This window comes from Magnolia sinica, chromosome 18 (genome assembly GCF_029962835.1).
Source record: "Magnolia sinica isolate HGM2019 chromosome 18, MsV1, whole genome shotgun sequence".
In the NCBI taxonomy this organism is placed as follows: Eukaryota; Viridiplantae; Streptophyta; class Magnoliopsida; order Magnoliales; family Magnoliaceae; genus Magnolia; species Magnolia sinica.
The window spans coordinates 55,184,177-55,200,698 of record NC_080590.1 but is presented as its reverse complement, the minus strand read 5'-3'; the positions used below and the strand labels follow the sequence as shown (position 1 = coordinate 55,200,698).

The 16,522-nt window shown below is 41.8% G+C and overlaps 1 protein-coding gene across 2 annotated transcripts in view; it reads right to left on the bottom strand.

Annotated features, from left to right (window-relative positions):
• The window catches only part of LOC131233870 (uncharacterized), a 58,037-nt gene that overhangs the window by 20,247 nt on the left and 21,268 nt on the right, over positions 1-16,522 (bottom strand). For both annotated transcript variants that reach the window (XM_058230699.1, XM_058230700.1), the window contains exons 3-6: positions 15,754-15,865; positions 15,488-15,600; positions 15,272-15,369; positions 14,996-15,072 (exon numbers count right to left, since the gene is read on the bottom strand). In XM_058230699.1, coding sequence (XP_058086682.1) covers positions 14,996-15,072; positions 15,272-15,369; positions 15,488-15,600; positions 15,754-15,865 — 400 coding nt within the window. The remainder of the gene's footprint in view (positions 1-14,995; positions 15,073-15,271; positions 15,370-15,487; positions 15,601-15,753; positions 15,866-16,522) is intronic.

Here is a 16,522-nt window from a genome sequence, read left to right as displayed (position 1 = left end):
AAGACAAAAGTTCCAAGAAATTTTCACAAAAAAAATGCAAAAACACATTTTTTTACCGCAAATACCATTTTTCTAAAGAATCTTTTTTTACATTGTCGAATTGTACGATTCAAGTACAAATTGTACAATTCATACCCATTTGCAATTTGCATGTACGATTAGAATTGTACGTGTACAATATGATCCAAACAGTATGATTTGGATCGTAAATCGTACGATTTTGATTACATTGGTCTCACCCTCATCGTCAATTGACTGTTCCTCCACAACTGCTTTCGAGCTACCAACCGAATTGACTTGTCACTGCCTACATTAAGAGTAAATATACCCAACTCCGTTGCATTTGTAGCACCGGATATTTTCCTGACTTGTTAGTCACGTTATTCCGTCATTCAAAACTCATGACCCAATTACTAGAGCGACAATTTTTGCCTGACTCAAATCCCCTGCAAGCTTCCCACTACTACCCCAAAAACTAGTAGATCAATAAGAAGCTTCCATGGAACCATACCTGGCTTTGCTCCTCTTTTCAATCAAGGCAGCTTGTTGCATGCTTCTGCGACAGTAAACACGGCTGAATCCCCAACTGAGTTGCAATAGTGGGCCGCAAACTATCCATGAAACAAGTAAACAGCTGCTCTTCGGTCCCGAATAAATCATTCTGGGCCACTAGATGATGGAACTCTTCCACTTACTCTTTTATAGTCTTGTCCCCTTGTCGGATATGTCATAATTGTTGGAAAAGAGACTGGACATGGGTAGAAAGGCCCCTTCATGAGAGACTTCATCTTCTCCCATGTTTTCACCTTGAACTTTTTGCGCCTTTCTTGGGTGGTATTAACCTGTTCCTACCATGCTAAAGCTCCACCTTTCAACTTCATGGCGATTATTTTCACATTTTTTACTTCATCCACATCTTTGTAGATCCCCTCCATAGCATCAATCCAATCCAGAAAATTGTCCCCGCACATATTACCATGATATTCAAGGAATTCCACCTTCACTTCCAACGCCCTAATTTGGTTATAATAATCCCTCTTTCCTGCTCGTCGCTGCTCAACAACGGACATTCACGATGGAACGGGTTAATGCCACACCCACTCGACTCATGGTCATCATCTTCCTGACTCGGTGGTTCATTTCTTGCTAGTAGCATAGCGAGTTGTTAGGAGATGATTTACATTTATCTCTCTAACATAGAAAATATGGATCTATGTCTTCCTCATCCATTCTTCGTGCACCACAGCCTCTACGTCTACGTGGCATCATTGTAGGATCAGAAGCTCATGCAATAATGAAATAATGGTGGAAGTGGAGGCTCTAATACCAAATCTAGTGTAGCTAACGAATGAGAATCGTCAACCATACACAATTGTATCGAAACTTGGGACCAAATCATGCCCAAACACACCTAATCCAAGAATAGAGATTCTTCCACTTGAAAAGAAAAGGAAAAATGCAATAACCAGCAAATAATCGAAGCACTCACCAATTTTGATGGCCTAGATCATACACCCCACGTGTGAAAATATGCAATTGCAAAAAACCTGGCCCAAAGCTTATAGAAAAGATTTTAAAAATGTCCTAAAAGCTACTAGACATATGAATGGAAACAAAAGAAAAGTCGCAGCACTAATCTGGGCCTTCCATCAAGCATAAACTAAGGGCTAGATGTTATAATCTCAGCTCTACAATTTTTATTTAAGGGAAAATTACTAAAATACCCATATTTACTTAAGTGAGACATAAGTAAAAATAAATAAATAGAAATTCGTCCAAAAATAAACCAAAATTCGTAACTTAAGGGAAGTGCCACCAAAAGACCTTTTGTGGACCCAAAAGTGTACCATGGGTGCCACAATCCGTGGTCCACTGATGAGTCTAGGGATTTGGCCGATTATAGAAGATGTTTGGGGCACTTTCCACACTTTCATCCATCCTAAAACTCCTCAACAAGTAAATCAGCCCGATCCATCAACATTAAGTAGTCCAAATCTTGATCAACTCACCCTTTAGTTGGTGCAATCCAGAGGTAATTATTGTATGGGTGCAACTTGTACTGGTACAGAAAGTGATACTAGCTGGCCAAAAACAAGTCATATCGAATGATATTCAATATCATGTGAAAAACTCAAACAATCGGTCTGCGGCCTATCCTTGCAGTCCCCGGTCCTATGGCCTACTCCTATGGAATCCACATAGCCACATGCATGAGGAGGGATTGGAGCAAACAGACTCATGTCACTCCACATCTTGGTGTAAATAACCTAGTTGACATGAAACTTGTCCCATTTAATACCCTATCGGGTTCACTTTCCAACTTGGGCAATTGGGTAAGAATTGGCAGGTTATGATAATTCACCAATGAGTAATTATAGTTTCCTTCTCATCAACAAATGTACCACTTGACAGAAATGTAGGCAAGTCGACGAAGGATACAAGGATTAACAAGTACTGGAAGGACCCAGCCTGATTTAAAAGGGTATGGGTCCATTTTCTAACTTGTCCAAAATCGGATCAAGGGCTCATTTTTAGACCCGGACTGTTAACACATGAGAATGTGGGTCGTACAGCTATATGGACCACCTAATACAAGCATGGCCAAATTGAACACAAATCTAGCAAGACTTCGCCAATTTGATATTTTTTTAGAAGTAACGTGATTTTGTTAAAGATCCGCCTAGCCAAAGACTAAGGCAAGGAAATGAAACAAACAAAAGAGCAAAATTACAAAGCAAAGAGGAAAATCAAATCACAAACTTTCCTGGCTTTCGAGATGGAAGCCTAGCCCACCACAATCAGCTTGATCCTTCTAGCCAAATTGCTCCCCCCAATTGTACCAAGAGGAAATCCATGTCAACTTTGGCACCACCCAACAAACATTGAAAAGAGCAAACAAGGTCTCCCACACCTTGAGGACCACTAGGCAATGGATGAAAGGGTGGTCAACTAATGCACATCACACACACATTCAGCAGGATCATGACTCTTCTTTGGAGACTATCAATTGTGAGGACCCTATTCCTTCCCACGAACCACACAAAAGCCACTAACCCTAGGATGGGTTCCATAGTGCCAAGAGTGGAAAGCATCACTTTCTGCTCCCTAACTTGGGACAACAAAAGAAAACTATAGAAAGAGCGGACCGAGAAACGACCCAATTTGAGACCCTACCAGACCATTTGGTCCCTCTTCCCGAATGATGGGTAGACTGTCAATCAGGACAGCATATATTTAGCAGGGACAGCATAATCAGGACAACATATATTTAGCAGGAACAGCAGGGACAGTATATATTTAGCCATAATCAGGACAGCAGCATATATTTAGCAGGGACAGCGGGGACAGCATATATTTAGCGGGGACAGCATAATCAGGACAACATTAGCATATATATTTAGCTATAATTAGGTCCTCTAATTATGGCATGATTGTGTCAATCTTGTACAGTTACTGATTGTATATATCTTGTACAGTTATTATTTCCTTGTTTGTTAGCCTAGATTGATGTTAATGGTTGCAATTCAGCCTTGTAATTAGACTAGAGTTTCTTTATAAACAGAGGAACCTCACAATGAGGACATTCAATCCAAACTACTTACATGGTATCAGAGCCTTCTATTACCTGTTCTGAGATTTCTGGGTTGGGTTGGGACTAATCTGTTGGTCTCCTTGGCTGTTGATACCTTCAAAGGAAGGTGTAGATAATTCTGGTGGGTTATAAACTACTGTTCAGCAGTTTCTGTTAAGGGTAGGAAGTTTCTTTCTTGCTGGAAATTTTCATTTGTGGTGATTAGTGGCGGTAGGAGTGTTCAATTCTTGTTGGAAACTCTCATTTTGGTCTCCTTTTATTTTGGACTTGCTGGTTGTAGGCTTGTTTTTGGACTAGGGGTGAGGTGGATTTAGTATTATCAGTCTTTATTACTATGTTCCGAGCACCATGTCTACTAGCAACTTGGATTCTTTTGGTGTGCGCTTCACGGGCAAGAATTATTCTGCCTGGGAATTTCAATTTTGCCTATTTGTCCTGGGGAAAGAGTTATGGGGTCACATAGATGGAAGTGATCCAGCTCTTACTGAACTGTCTAAATTGGGTCAGTGGAAAGTGAAAGATGCTAGAGTCATGACATAGATTTTAGGATCTGTCGATCCCCTGATTGTCCTAAATCTGAGGCCGTACAAGACTGCACGAGATATGTGGGAGTATTTAAAGAAGGTTTACAATCAGGACCACATAGCCAGACGCTTTTAGTTGGAATATGAGATCGCCAATTACACTCAGGGCGATCTCTCCATACAAGATTATTTTTTTAGGTTTCAGAACTTGTGGGGTGAATTTGCTAACATTATTTATGCTAAGATACCAGCTGCATCTCTCGCTACCGTTCAGGAGGTTCATGAACAGAGCAAGAGAGATCAGTTTCTAATGAAGTTACGGGTGGAATTTGAGGCAACTCGCTCCAATTTGATGAATCGTGATCCTCCTCCCTCTTTGGATGCGTGCTTTGGGAAATTACTTCGTGAAGAGCAGCGTCTTGCAACACAAGCTACTTTTCAACAGAACCGCATGACCTCTAATGACATCACTTATGCAGCTCACAGGAAAGGCAAGGGTTGGGATATGCGGAAGGTCCAATGCTTCAGCTGCAAGGAATATGGGCATATTGCTGCTCACTGTGCCAAGAAATCTTACAATTATTGCAAGAAGCCGGGACATATTATCAAAGACTGTCCGACTCGTACCTAGAATCGCCAAACTAATGCCTATCAAGCTGCGGTGGGTACTTTTGCTTCCGCTAATTCCTCTACAGCTGGTGATACCTTTGTTCTTACTCCTGAAACAGTTCAACAGATGATTATTTCAGCCTTTTCAGCCTTACGGCTTTAAGGTAGTAGTATACTACCATCTTTACCTTGGCTTGTTGATTCTGTTGCGTCTAATCATATGACTAGTTCCTCCAACACTCTTACCAATGTTCGGCATTATCATGGCTCATCGTACATTCAAATTGTTGATAGTGGTTAGTTACCTATTCATGCTGTTGGGGATTTTAATTCATTAGTTAAAGAAGTTTTTGTATCTCCTGAGTTTTCTACTAGTCTCATTTCCGTCAGACAATTGGTTGATAACAACTGTAATGTTGGGTTTTCTCATGATGGTTGTATTATGCAGGATCAGGTATCGGGGAAGATACTCATGAAGGGGCCTAAAGTTGGACGATTGTTTCCTCTACATTTTTGTATTCCTTCTTGCATTTCTTTGGCTTGTACTACTGTAAACAATAAGGGTGAAGTATGACACAAATGTTTGGGTCATCCTAACTCTATTGTTCTATCTCATTTAGTAAACTCTGGTTTGTTGGGTAATAAAGATCAATTTTCCTCTCATCTCTCTTTTGATTGCTCAACATGTAAATTAGGTAAGTGTAAATCTCTTTCCTTTCCTGCTCATGGTAGTCGTGCTGAAAGCTGTTTTGATTTGATCCATAGTGATGTGTGGGGTATTAGTCCTGTTATATCTCATGCAAATTATAAATATTTTGTCACGTTCATTGGTGATTATAGTAGGTATACCTGAAATTATTTTCTTCGTTCTAAATCTGAGGTATTTTCTGTGTTTCAACAATTTGTGGCTTATATTGAAACTCAATTCTCTTCAGACATTAAAGTGTTAAGGTCTGATTTGGGTGGTGAATATGTCTCATGAATTTCATGCCTTTCTCAAGCTGAAAGGAATTGTTTCTGAGCGTTCTTGTCCTTATACACCTCAGCAGAATGGTATTACTGAACGTAAGAATCGCCACCTGTTGGAGGTTGTTCGAACGTTATTGCTTGAATCTTCAGTTCCTTCTAAATTTTGGGTGAAAGCCTTAACCACGACAGTTTATTTAATTAATAGATTGCCTTCAAGTGTCTTGCATTTTGAAACTCCCTATTATCGTTTTCATCATCAGCATCCCAACTATCTTGATATGCATACCTTTGGTTGCGTTTGTTTTGTTCATTTGCCATCACATGAACAACACAAACTTTCTGCCCAATCTGTTAAATGCGCTTTTATGGGTTATAGCAATTCACACAAAGGTTATGTTTGCTATGATCCATGCTCTAACAGATTTCGTATTTCTCGTCATATTATTTTCTTTAAAAATCAGTCTTTCTTTTCTACTCATGTTGCATCCTTGCCTGAGATCAATGTTCTTCCTCATTTTGATGACTTGCCTCCTATTCCTAAGCGATTCAAACCTAGATTTATGTATGAACACCGACGATCGACTTTGCCCCTTCCTGAGCTTGACCCGACATCTGAGCCTATTCAGCCTGTTCCTTCTGCGACTGATCCGGGTTCTAACATTGTTCCTCGCCGGTCTACTAGAGTCTCTCGTCCTCCTGATCGGTATGGCTTTTCTCATACATCTCTTCATGCTACTTTGTCCTCTATTTCAATTCCATCATGTTATTCCGAGGCTGTTAAGCATGAATGTTGGCGTGAGGCGATGGCCAAAGAACTTCGGGCTCTTTAGGACAATCACACATGGGATGTTATTCCTTGTCCGGCGAATGTTAAAGCCATTGGTTGTAAATGGGTTTACTCGATTAAGCTGCGTTCTGATGGAACTCTGGATTGCTATAAGGCCCGGTTGGTTGCACTTGGTAACAGACAGGAATATGGGGTGGACTATGAGGAGACCTTTGCTCCAGTCGCCACGATGACTACAGTGTGGATGGTTATTTCTATTGCAGTGTCCCAAGGTTGGCCACTTCATCAAATGGACGTTAAAAACGCATTTCTTCATAGTGATCTCAAAGAGGAAATTTACATGTCCTTGCCACCTGGCTTGACCTCCTCCTCTTCTTCTGATGTATGTAAATTGAAGCGATCTCTATATGGGTTAAAACAGGCTCCCCAGGCATGGTTTGATTAGTTCCGGTCTACCTTACTTCAGTTTTCCTTTGAGGAAAGTCAATACGACTCCTCTTTGTTTCTTCGTAAGACCTTTGTTAGTATTGTTCTTCTTCTTGTTTACGTTGATGATATTGTTATCACCGGGACGGATTCAGACTTGATCACTTGTCTACAGCAGCATCTTCAGGCCTCGTTTCATATGAAGGATCTTGGTCCTCTTACATACTTCTTGGGGTTGGAAGTTCACACAGATCCTCCTGGTATCATTCTAAATCAACATAAGTACACACAAGATTTGATTGTTTTAGCTAGTTTTTAGGATACTTCTTCTGTGGATACTCCTCTTGGGGTTGGAAGTTCACACGGATCCTCCTAGTATCATTCTAAATCAACATAAGTACACACAAGATTTGATTGCTTTAGCTAGTCTTTAGGATACTTCTTCTGTGGATCCTCCTGGTATCATTCTAAATCAACATAAGTACACACAAGATTTGATTGCTTTATCTAGTCTTTAGGATACTTCTTCTGTGGATACTCCTCTAGAAGTAAACACGAAGTATCGTCGTGAGGAGGGTGATCTCCTGTCTGATCCTACTCTGTTTCGACAGTTGGTAGGCAGTTTGAACTATTTGACTATTACTCGGCCTGATATTTCCTTCGTTGTCCAGTAGGTTAGCCAGTTCATGCAGACTCCACGCCATCTACATTTGGCTGCTATTCGTCGTATCATCCGATACCTTCGAGGATCCCCTAACCATAGGTTGTTCTTCCCAACCTGCTCTCCTCTTCGTCTTGTTACATATAGTGATGCGGATTGGGCCGGATGTCCTAATACTCGATGGTCTATCACAGGTTGGTGCATGTTTCTTGGTGATTCCTTAATCTCTTGGAAGAGTAAGAAACAACCTCGTGTTTCTAAATCTTCTACTGAATCCGAATACCGTGCCATGTCTGTTGCTTGTTCTGAGATTGTCTGCCTTCGTGGGCTTCTGGCTGAGCTTGGTTTTTCCCAATCTGATCCTACACCTCTCCATGCTGATAATACTAGTGCCATTCAGATTGTTGCTAATCCCGTTTTCCATGAACGAACGAAGCACATTGAGGTGGACTGTCACTCTATTCGGGAAGCATTAGACACTCGTATCATTTCTCTTCCTCATGTTTCCACTGACCTTCAAATAGCTGACGTGTTTACCAAGGCCATGACACGACCGCGCCATCAGTTCCTCGTGGGCAAATTGATGCTTCTTGATCGACCAGCATCAATTTGAGGGGGGATGTCAATCAGGACAGCATATATTTAGCAGGGACAATGGGGACAGCATAAACAGCAGGGACAACATAATCAGGACAACATATATTTAGCAGGGACAGCAGGAACAGCATATATTTAGCAGGGACAGCAGGGACAACATATATTTAGCAGGAACAGCATAATCAGGACAGCGTTAGCATATATATTTAGCTATAATTAGGTCCTCTAATTATGACATGATTGTGTCAATCTTGTACAATTACTGATTGTATATATCTTGTACAGTTATTATTTCCTTGTTTGTTAGCCTAGATTAATGTTAATGGCTGCAATTCAGCCTTGTAATTAGACTAGAGTTCTCATAGAAACAGAGGAACCTCACAATGAGGACATTCAATCCAAACTACTTACATAGACACCTTGGAGTCGATCCAATAGACTTATAAACTCCCCCATCTCCTTATCCCGAAGATTCCTCCAACATGGAGGAGCCTAAATCACTACTCCATGCATCTCAAAGCAATAAGCCGCTGAGATATTCAATTCCAACGAGAGATTAGCCAACCTAGGAAAGTCCCTTTTGAGCACAAAACCCCATATCAAGGATCCTCCCAAAAGCAAACACAACCACCATCGCCCATTGAGAAGGAGATCCCTTAAAATTGGGCATCACACTTGAAAATACTCTCCACATATGAGAGGCCTTAAAAAGAGTAGAGGACTTAACCCACCTCCCACCAAACTCAATTCCATATTACAAGCTATAACCACCCTCAACAAATTCCCTCTTTCCCTATTCATCTCTCTCTCCTCGGGAAATGGCTTGCACACCTCCTCCCAATTTAGCAAATGATATTTCTCTCATTTTCTTGGACCCACCCCACAAAAAATCCAATCTTAGCCTATCCAACTTATCTAACACCAATTGGTGACATTTAAATATACACATGAAGTAGACAAGATTAGAGAAAGCAACCTTGATCAACGTCAGACGCCCTCCCAAGGAAAGATTCCAACTCTTCCAAATCACAAGCTCCCTTTTGACTCTCTCAATCACCCTATCTTAAAGATGCTCAACAGGTTTCCCAATGCATAGGAAAAGGCCAAGGTATGAACCCAAAGACACTAGTCATCTTTGAGGTCACCTCAGATGACATAGATACCCAACAGCTCGCTCTTAGATAAGTAACATTCAAATCCAACACTAACTCAAAGCATTTCAAATCTTTCGCAAGTTATCCACCATAAACTTGTTTGCCTCATAGAATAGAAATGTGTCATCACAAATTGGAGATGGAAAATTGGGATGCCTTCCTTAGACACCTTAAATCCTAGGAATAAATTGAGCTCTTGCCCTTTAGATAGCATGTACAAGCACAGTGAATAGGAACAAGGACAGTTGGTCATCCTACCTAAGACCTCAGGACACCTTAAAAAAGTCTTTGGGAGATCCGAACACGGCCAATCAAATGCATTCTTGGATCCAATCCCTCCATTTATGGCCACACCCCAAATGCCCAAGCATGTAGTACAAGATAATAGAAGGAACATAGTCATAGGCCTTCTCAATATCCAGTTCGCAAACTACGCCATACAAACCTTCCTATATGGTGTAGTTTGCAAAATAGGCCGTAACGGTCCCGTAACGACCCCATAACGGTCCTGTAACAGGTTTTTCAAGAAATAAACAAGGGCTGTAATGGCCGACACAAGGGTCGTTACGGCCCATATCATAATGGGAATGGTGGTGGCCGTTACGGCCACCGTTACCGTTTTGGAACACCTTGCTTTAGACACCGGTCTTCCAAGGGATTCGGCTTCGCTTTCCGACAAGTGACAGAAAGCAAGATTTTCCAAATGAAGCCACTACCATCTAGTACCAAGAAGAAGTTTCCTGTAAAATTGCAGTATGGCTTCACAAATTTGGATTCGTTTTCAAATCAAACCCCATCCACCTAAATGGACCCAATTCTATCAAGCCTAGCCCTGGCACTAGCAATATTGTAGAAAAATCATTTGTTGTTATCTCCTTCTCTTAGCCACACCATATGAGATCTCTATCTCCACTTTTATCTCTTCCTCTTTGACCCGACCCTTGTAGTCAGTAGAAAACTTGGCACACTTCTCTCTTTCTTCCTACAATAGACTGCTTCTTCTTCTTTCTCATCAAGAGTGTGGATTTCCTTAAGAATAGTGTCAATCTGTGCATCCCTTTTCCCCAAGACCTCCTCCTTCCAAGAGTTGATCTTACCTTTCAATAATCTCAACTTTTGACTCAACCCATACCCCAAAGCCTTCCACCCCAAAAGATTACCACCAAACTTTAATCAAATCTGAAAATCCTTTCACTTCGAACCAAAAAGCCGAAAGTGGAAAGGTTTAGGGCCCCAATCTTCCTCATCTACCTCGAGCAAAATTGACTGATGATTGAATATTAGCCTCGGAAGACTGCGTTGTTGGATTAAAGGGTACCTCTCCAGCAAGTTTCTTACACCCAAATCCTTGTATTCCAAGCCACTACAATACCCCTGACTGCACCCCCAAATGGTTTTGCTCCACTGGCTTTAGCACCCAGCTCATAATTGATACAACACTCAAAGTTCTAAAGTTCCCTCCACCAATTTGGAATCCTTGCTTTCAGCTAGTGAACCACCTGAAGCCTCTAATTAGCCCTTAACAAATCTAAATATTTCGAGAACATCATCATTGCTTTACCCAAAAAGTAACCCCCGCCAGAATTCCCACTCTCCCCAAAGCAATACCATTCCTTGTCTTTTTTCGAAAGGGCATCCAAGCCCTCCTTACCTGTTGTGATAATCAGCACAGGAGCAAAAAGAAAAAGCCTATCATCAGATTACTCAACTAGAACTCTCAAAGGCTGCCAACATCCACAGCTTCCACCTGACTAATGCCTTTTAACTGGTTCCCCCACCATTCACAAGCCCCAACTTCCTTCCTCTTCAACCTCCAAAGAAAAAGAATCACCATTAGAGCCCACTCATCCTTCTTGGAGTCAAAAGAGTAGCAGCTAAGAGAGCATCCGTCATGAGAAACGCTGTCCACAGAGGCTCACGAGCTTCACCCTGTACTAGAGAATCCGAGCATTGCCCCTTACGTACACAAACCACTACCTTTAGCTTGCTCCAGCCGCTCCCCATACTCAGCACCAACTTTCACAGGCAGATCCGCAAACCGAGATCGAATGGAAACCTCACACGTGGCACTAGCACAAGTAGATCCATATGTGTCGACCTCAACACAAGGGTGAGAGACTTGCTACGATCTCCTCCCTAGACACACGTGGAGGCAAGACCCAGCGAACATCACTCTCACCCCCCAACCGAGCCAACATAGCTGGCCACGCATCTTCCAAACAAGGCTTCGGATCACCATTTGTCCCCTGGTATTGATACATGGCTCCAACTCAGGCTCCAGACTTCCACAAACTGACACAAACTCTTCCCAAAGTACTGGTAGGGGTGGCAATGGACAATGCTAGGGCTAGGCCATATTGGCCCTAGACCGTCCCTAATCCCTTATGCACTGGCCCTAGCCTGTCCCTAATCTCTTACGCACTGGCCCTAGCCTGACTTTGGCTTTAATCAAGCCTAAAAGGTCCTGACCCGAGCCCTAGTGATCAAATGTTTTAATGCAAGGGCATTTTCACACCGGGCTCGAGTGGGGTTGCTTGGGATGCAAGGGCACACTCGGAATGGGCGGCACATGAGAGGCGGGTGGCTTGTGTGAGGTGGGCCCCATGTGATGTGGGGCCCACGAGGGGGGTTCAGACAAGGTCCTAACCCATGCGATGTGGGGCTTGGGCTATGAGATAAATGGATTAATTCGCCATGCTCTAACAGTTCGAGCTTTTAGAGCAAGTGGTTAATTGTCTTACATTAAATTGGTATCAAAGCGGGAGGTCTCATGTTCGAGACTCCTCACCGGGGGTGATTCATGCAGGAGCATTTTCACACCAGGCTCGAGTGGGGTTGCCTGTGGGACGCAGGGGCACACTCGAGGTGGGCGGCCCGTGAGAGGCGGGTGGCTCGTGTGAGGCGGTACCCATGTGATGTGGGGCCCATGAGGAGGAGGTCCTAACTCATGCGATGTGGGGCTTGGGCTATGAGATAAAGGGATTAATTCACCATGCTCAACCAGTTCGAGCTTTTAGAGCAAGTGGTTAATTTTCCTGCATTAGGTTTGAAATATGCCCAATTTAAGATTATTATTTTTCTTGTGATATCCCCGAATCCATAATACATCCTACGTATAAACAGTTTGGACATTGAATATGATTCAGGATCCAAATGTTGTCTTTAAACTATACATGTACATCGAATGGGAACCATTAACAAGCTTCTTTAAACCATTGCAACGGTGGCCCACTTAATGATTGGATTGGGCCAACGGGTCAAGCCAAGGCATTCATAGTTGGCCTGTGCTAACCCATCATAGGGCCTAGTTTTCAGGCCCCGACCCAGCCCTCAAGCCAGGATTAAGAGTCCAAGTTGTGGCCCTACAGGGCCCATTGCTACCCTTAGTACTGTGTCTAACATCACATCTTAGGGCACAACATCAACGATGGTTGTCTTTAAGAACAAGGTTCAAGAGCTCATCAAGGTAGGGGCCATTGTCCTTGAGAAAGATGAGAAGAAAGTCCACTACAAATACTGTCTTGATACAATTTGGTGGGTTTGAACCCATCCTAGTTGAAATCACGCAAGCAAAGGAGCACCATGTTGAATTCTTCTTTGAATTTGAAGGTGATTATGTGCGAGGGTTGGTCCGTTGTCATCTACCATACAAATCAGTCATATGGGTCCATCCGATCTGCTTGATGATGAAAAGGAGGTCATGAAAAGAAAGTCCAAACCTTCTAAACTTAGCACAACGCCACAGTCTGTGCCACCACCTCACAACAAGCTTGGAGGCACCAAAAAGCACATATCAAAAGAAAGTAAAAGAGCTAGAGTAAAAAGAGTGAGGTATAGCTAGTTGATCCATTGGAATATGAACCTTTGTTTCCCTTAGATTGGGCAAATTCATGCAACTAGAGTTGCTTGCTCCAGGAAAATGTCCCAAACCTTGACATAACAATTGGCAACTTCAAAGTAGATGATTGGCGGATGAAGAAGAAATGGTCTACTCCTACAATTGCTGCATATCTAAACGAAGAAGGGTTTGTAGTTCGACTTGGATAATATCTCTTAGTTTGGAAATGACTGCGACTTCTAGGAACAAGTTTGCTCCATGGTTGCCTATTCAACAAGACACTGAGCAGGTTCACCGTCTTGATGAGTTTGCAGCAATAAGCATCCAAAAAGTGCTCAGTCTCAAAGCAGAAACCTACGAAAAATATAGAGACAGTCATTGTGTACTAGTTTCCAACTATTTATTTCAAGAAATGAGAATAACTCCGCCAAGTTTGAAAGTTGGGAAGAGCCATTGTATCTGAGGGATATTGTTGGTGCTTAGGGAAGTTGATAAGGGTTGCAATGGGTCAGACTAGGGCCGGACTGGGGTTGGCCCAAGCCCAGCCCTAGCCCAACCCAGGTCCCTAATCGAGCTAAAAAGGCCTTGGCCCTGGCCCTAGCCCTATGGGGACAGGCAGGGACAAGGCCGGCCCCTTAAGGAAAAGAATGAACGATAAAAGGTTTGAAATAGTCCAAATTTAAGAATTTTTTTAGGATATCGCTTCCATGCACAGTGAGTCCCATCATATAAATAGTATTGATCGTAAGAACATGACCTAGGATCCGTTTTAACTACACGTGTACATTGAATGGGAATCAATCACAAGTGTCTTTAAATCATACCTTGTTATAAAGGCGACTCACTTGATGATTGAACCAGGTAACCAGGCCGGGCCGTTCATCATTGGCCTTGGCCCAGCCTGGCCCAAACATTGGACCGAGATTTCAAGCCTGGGCCAGCCCTTGGGCCAAGTTTAGGGTCCCAAACCCTGTCCCCACAGGGCCAGACTGAGGCACCTGGCCAGCTAGCCCATTGCCATCCTTAGTAGGTAATTGCTTATAGCAGCATCTAGAAAACACCTTAAGATAAGGAAATGAGAGCTAGTGCCTTCGATTAGGAAATTAGAATTGGCTGAGATTACATATAATCAATGGCCTACATTCTATGGGAGCTTTAGGGCTATTCAGTATTCCAAAGAATACTGAATAACCCCCCAACAACATACACACACACACACACACACACACACACACACACACACACAAAAAAACGGAATATCCCTCCATCATCCCTAATTTCCATCCCATGCATATGAACACCCTGCATGCAAGCATGCACACAAAGCAAATTCTCCACCCCAAATTCAAATCAAAATTCCTACTACGAAGATCTAATTCCCATATACATTGAGGATATTTGGGTGTCCTCATAAACAGGTGGTCCAGAGGGATGCTTTTCCATGAAAATCAATAACAGTTGTGATTCAGGCAGGACTTGAATGCAAGGATATTGATTTGGGTTTAGGGAAAAAAAAAGAAGCAAAGAAACTATATCCAATGTGATGTAGTTACAATTTTCTACGCTGCCCAATAGATAGCAGAATGAAAGGCTATCCATTCTACCAAAATATATGTTTCTCATGCGAGTTGATCCAAACTCAAGGACTCTTTTTTTTCTGGTGAATTACAAATTTATTCTTTTTTCCGCAAGTACTCTACTTCGTATAGATTAACGTATCAGTGAACAGGAAACATGGCACATCATCACACAAATGTGTCAAAGCCTGCATAATAGAAATTTTCAAATAACAGAACACGAAGTCTAATAACAACATGTTAATGAAATTAAAGACATACCACTTCAGGCAGCAAATTACATTATTCCGAGTGGACAGCTTTTCGCTAATGGCTTCCCAAGCAATGTTATCTCGCAACTGCCCAAAAAGAAAACTGTTCATTCAGTAAATACAGCCAACTGCAAGAGTAATCAAAGTTGTAGATGACCATAAATACACATCTTGTAAATATGAGAAATGGATATTTATTGTAAATATGAGAAATGTATTTCCAGAATCATAGTCCACTTGTAGTAAATAATGGAGATTCAAAGCATAGCCCAAAGAACTCACGAACCATTCCATGCTTAGTTTTCTTTTCCTCAAAGGCTTTCATGCACAAATCCATGTTTACTAGATCAAACAAGGTTTGGTATTCCTCTTGAGACCAAGGTCCTATCTCATGACCAGTAGAAAAGAACAAATATGCATTAATCAATAACCAGAAAAAAACAAAAGGATCACCTACGGTAACCAAACTCAAATACTTCAAAATTAAATCAGTGTGATATACCTCTTTTAGTGCCGGTCAATTTTATCCTGCGCCAAGCATCCTTTATGTGAAACCTATGTTTGCCAAGTGCAACCGCCAGTGGTTTCCAGTCTGCTCCATGTTTTTCATGGTGCCTATGATTTGAATTGTCATCCACCAGAAATCAGTAAAGGAGAACCAACACTTTCCATGTTAAATGAAAATACATCAACCTTTTTATAGGGTGCAGATGGAAAGACCAAACTCAACAATTATAATACAAGCAACCAATTAAGGATTCAAAGTACTTTCGGAGAATATCGTATTCTTTAGGACTCCATTTATGATTCCCATCCCCCTCAAACAAGATATGTGCTCGGTGATATACACTCATATAAGGTCTCCAAGGTAAGGCACAACCTGCAATCAACAACAACGGATGGTTAAAAGGAGTACTGAAATTGCCCACCTAACAAACAACTGACCCTTGATCCTTGTATTATCAGTGTCACTTGCCAATGATCACAATAAATGAACAGGAGAGGGTGAACTTAGAGATTCCCAATAGCTAAAAGGCTTATAATGGAAAATTAAGGAACCATTTATCTCAGTTCATTTAATGCTGGAAGCATGTGGAATAACCGTAAAAGTCGAAATGATTTGATGGCTATAATACATCAACAAGTGCACAAGAGCTGCATCCCAACTGTAAATAATGATATGTCATCCACAGTCAACTTAAAACACAGAATTGCAAAAATCATAAAGAAGAACAGAAAAGAGAAGATAGTCGGCAAATTTAGTGGCAGCAAGACAGCAAAATGGTGGGAATAAAACAAAAGTGTGTGTGTGTGTGTGTGTGTTGGGCGGCGGGGAGGGGAGCTTGTAAAAAACCCTACTAGGGTTTTTTTAAGTCAAGTAATGCCATTTATGATTTATTGGGTGTTTATGAAGGTGAACTTTAACAAGAAGTCAAATGGTCTTTTTCATGGAAATGTCAGAAGCATCCCTCATGTATTGCAAGGATTCAAATAACTTCTTTTTCTTTTTTCTTTTTCCTTTTTTGAGAATTTAAAT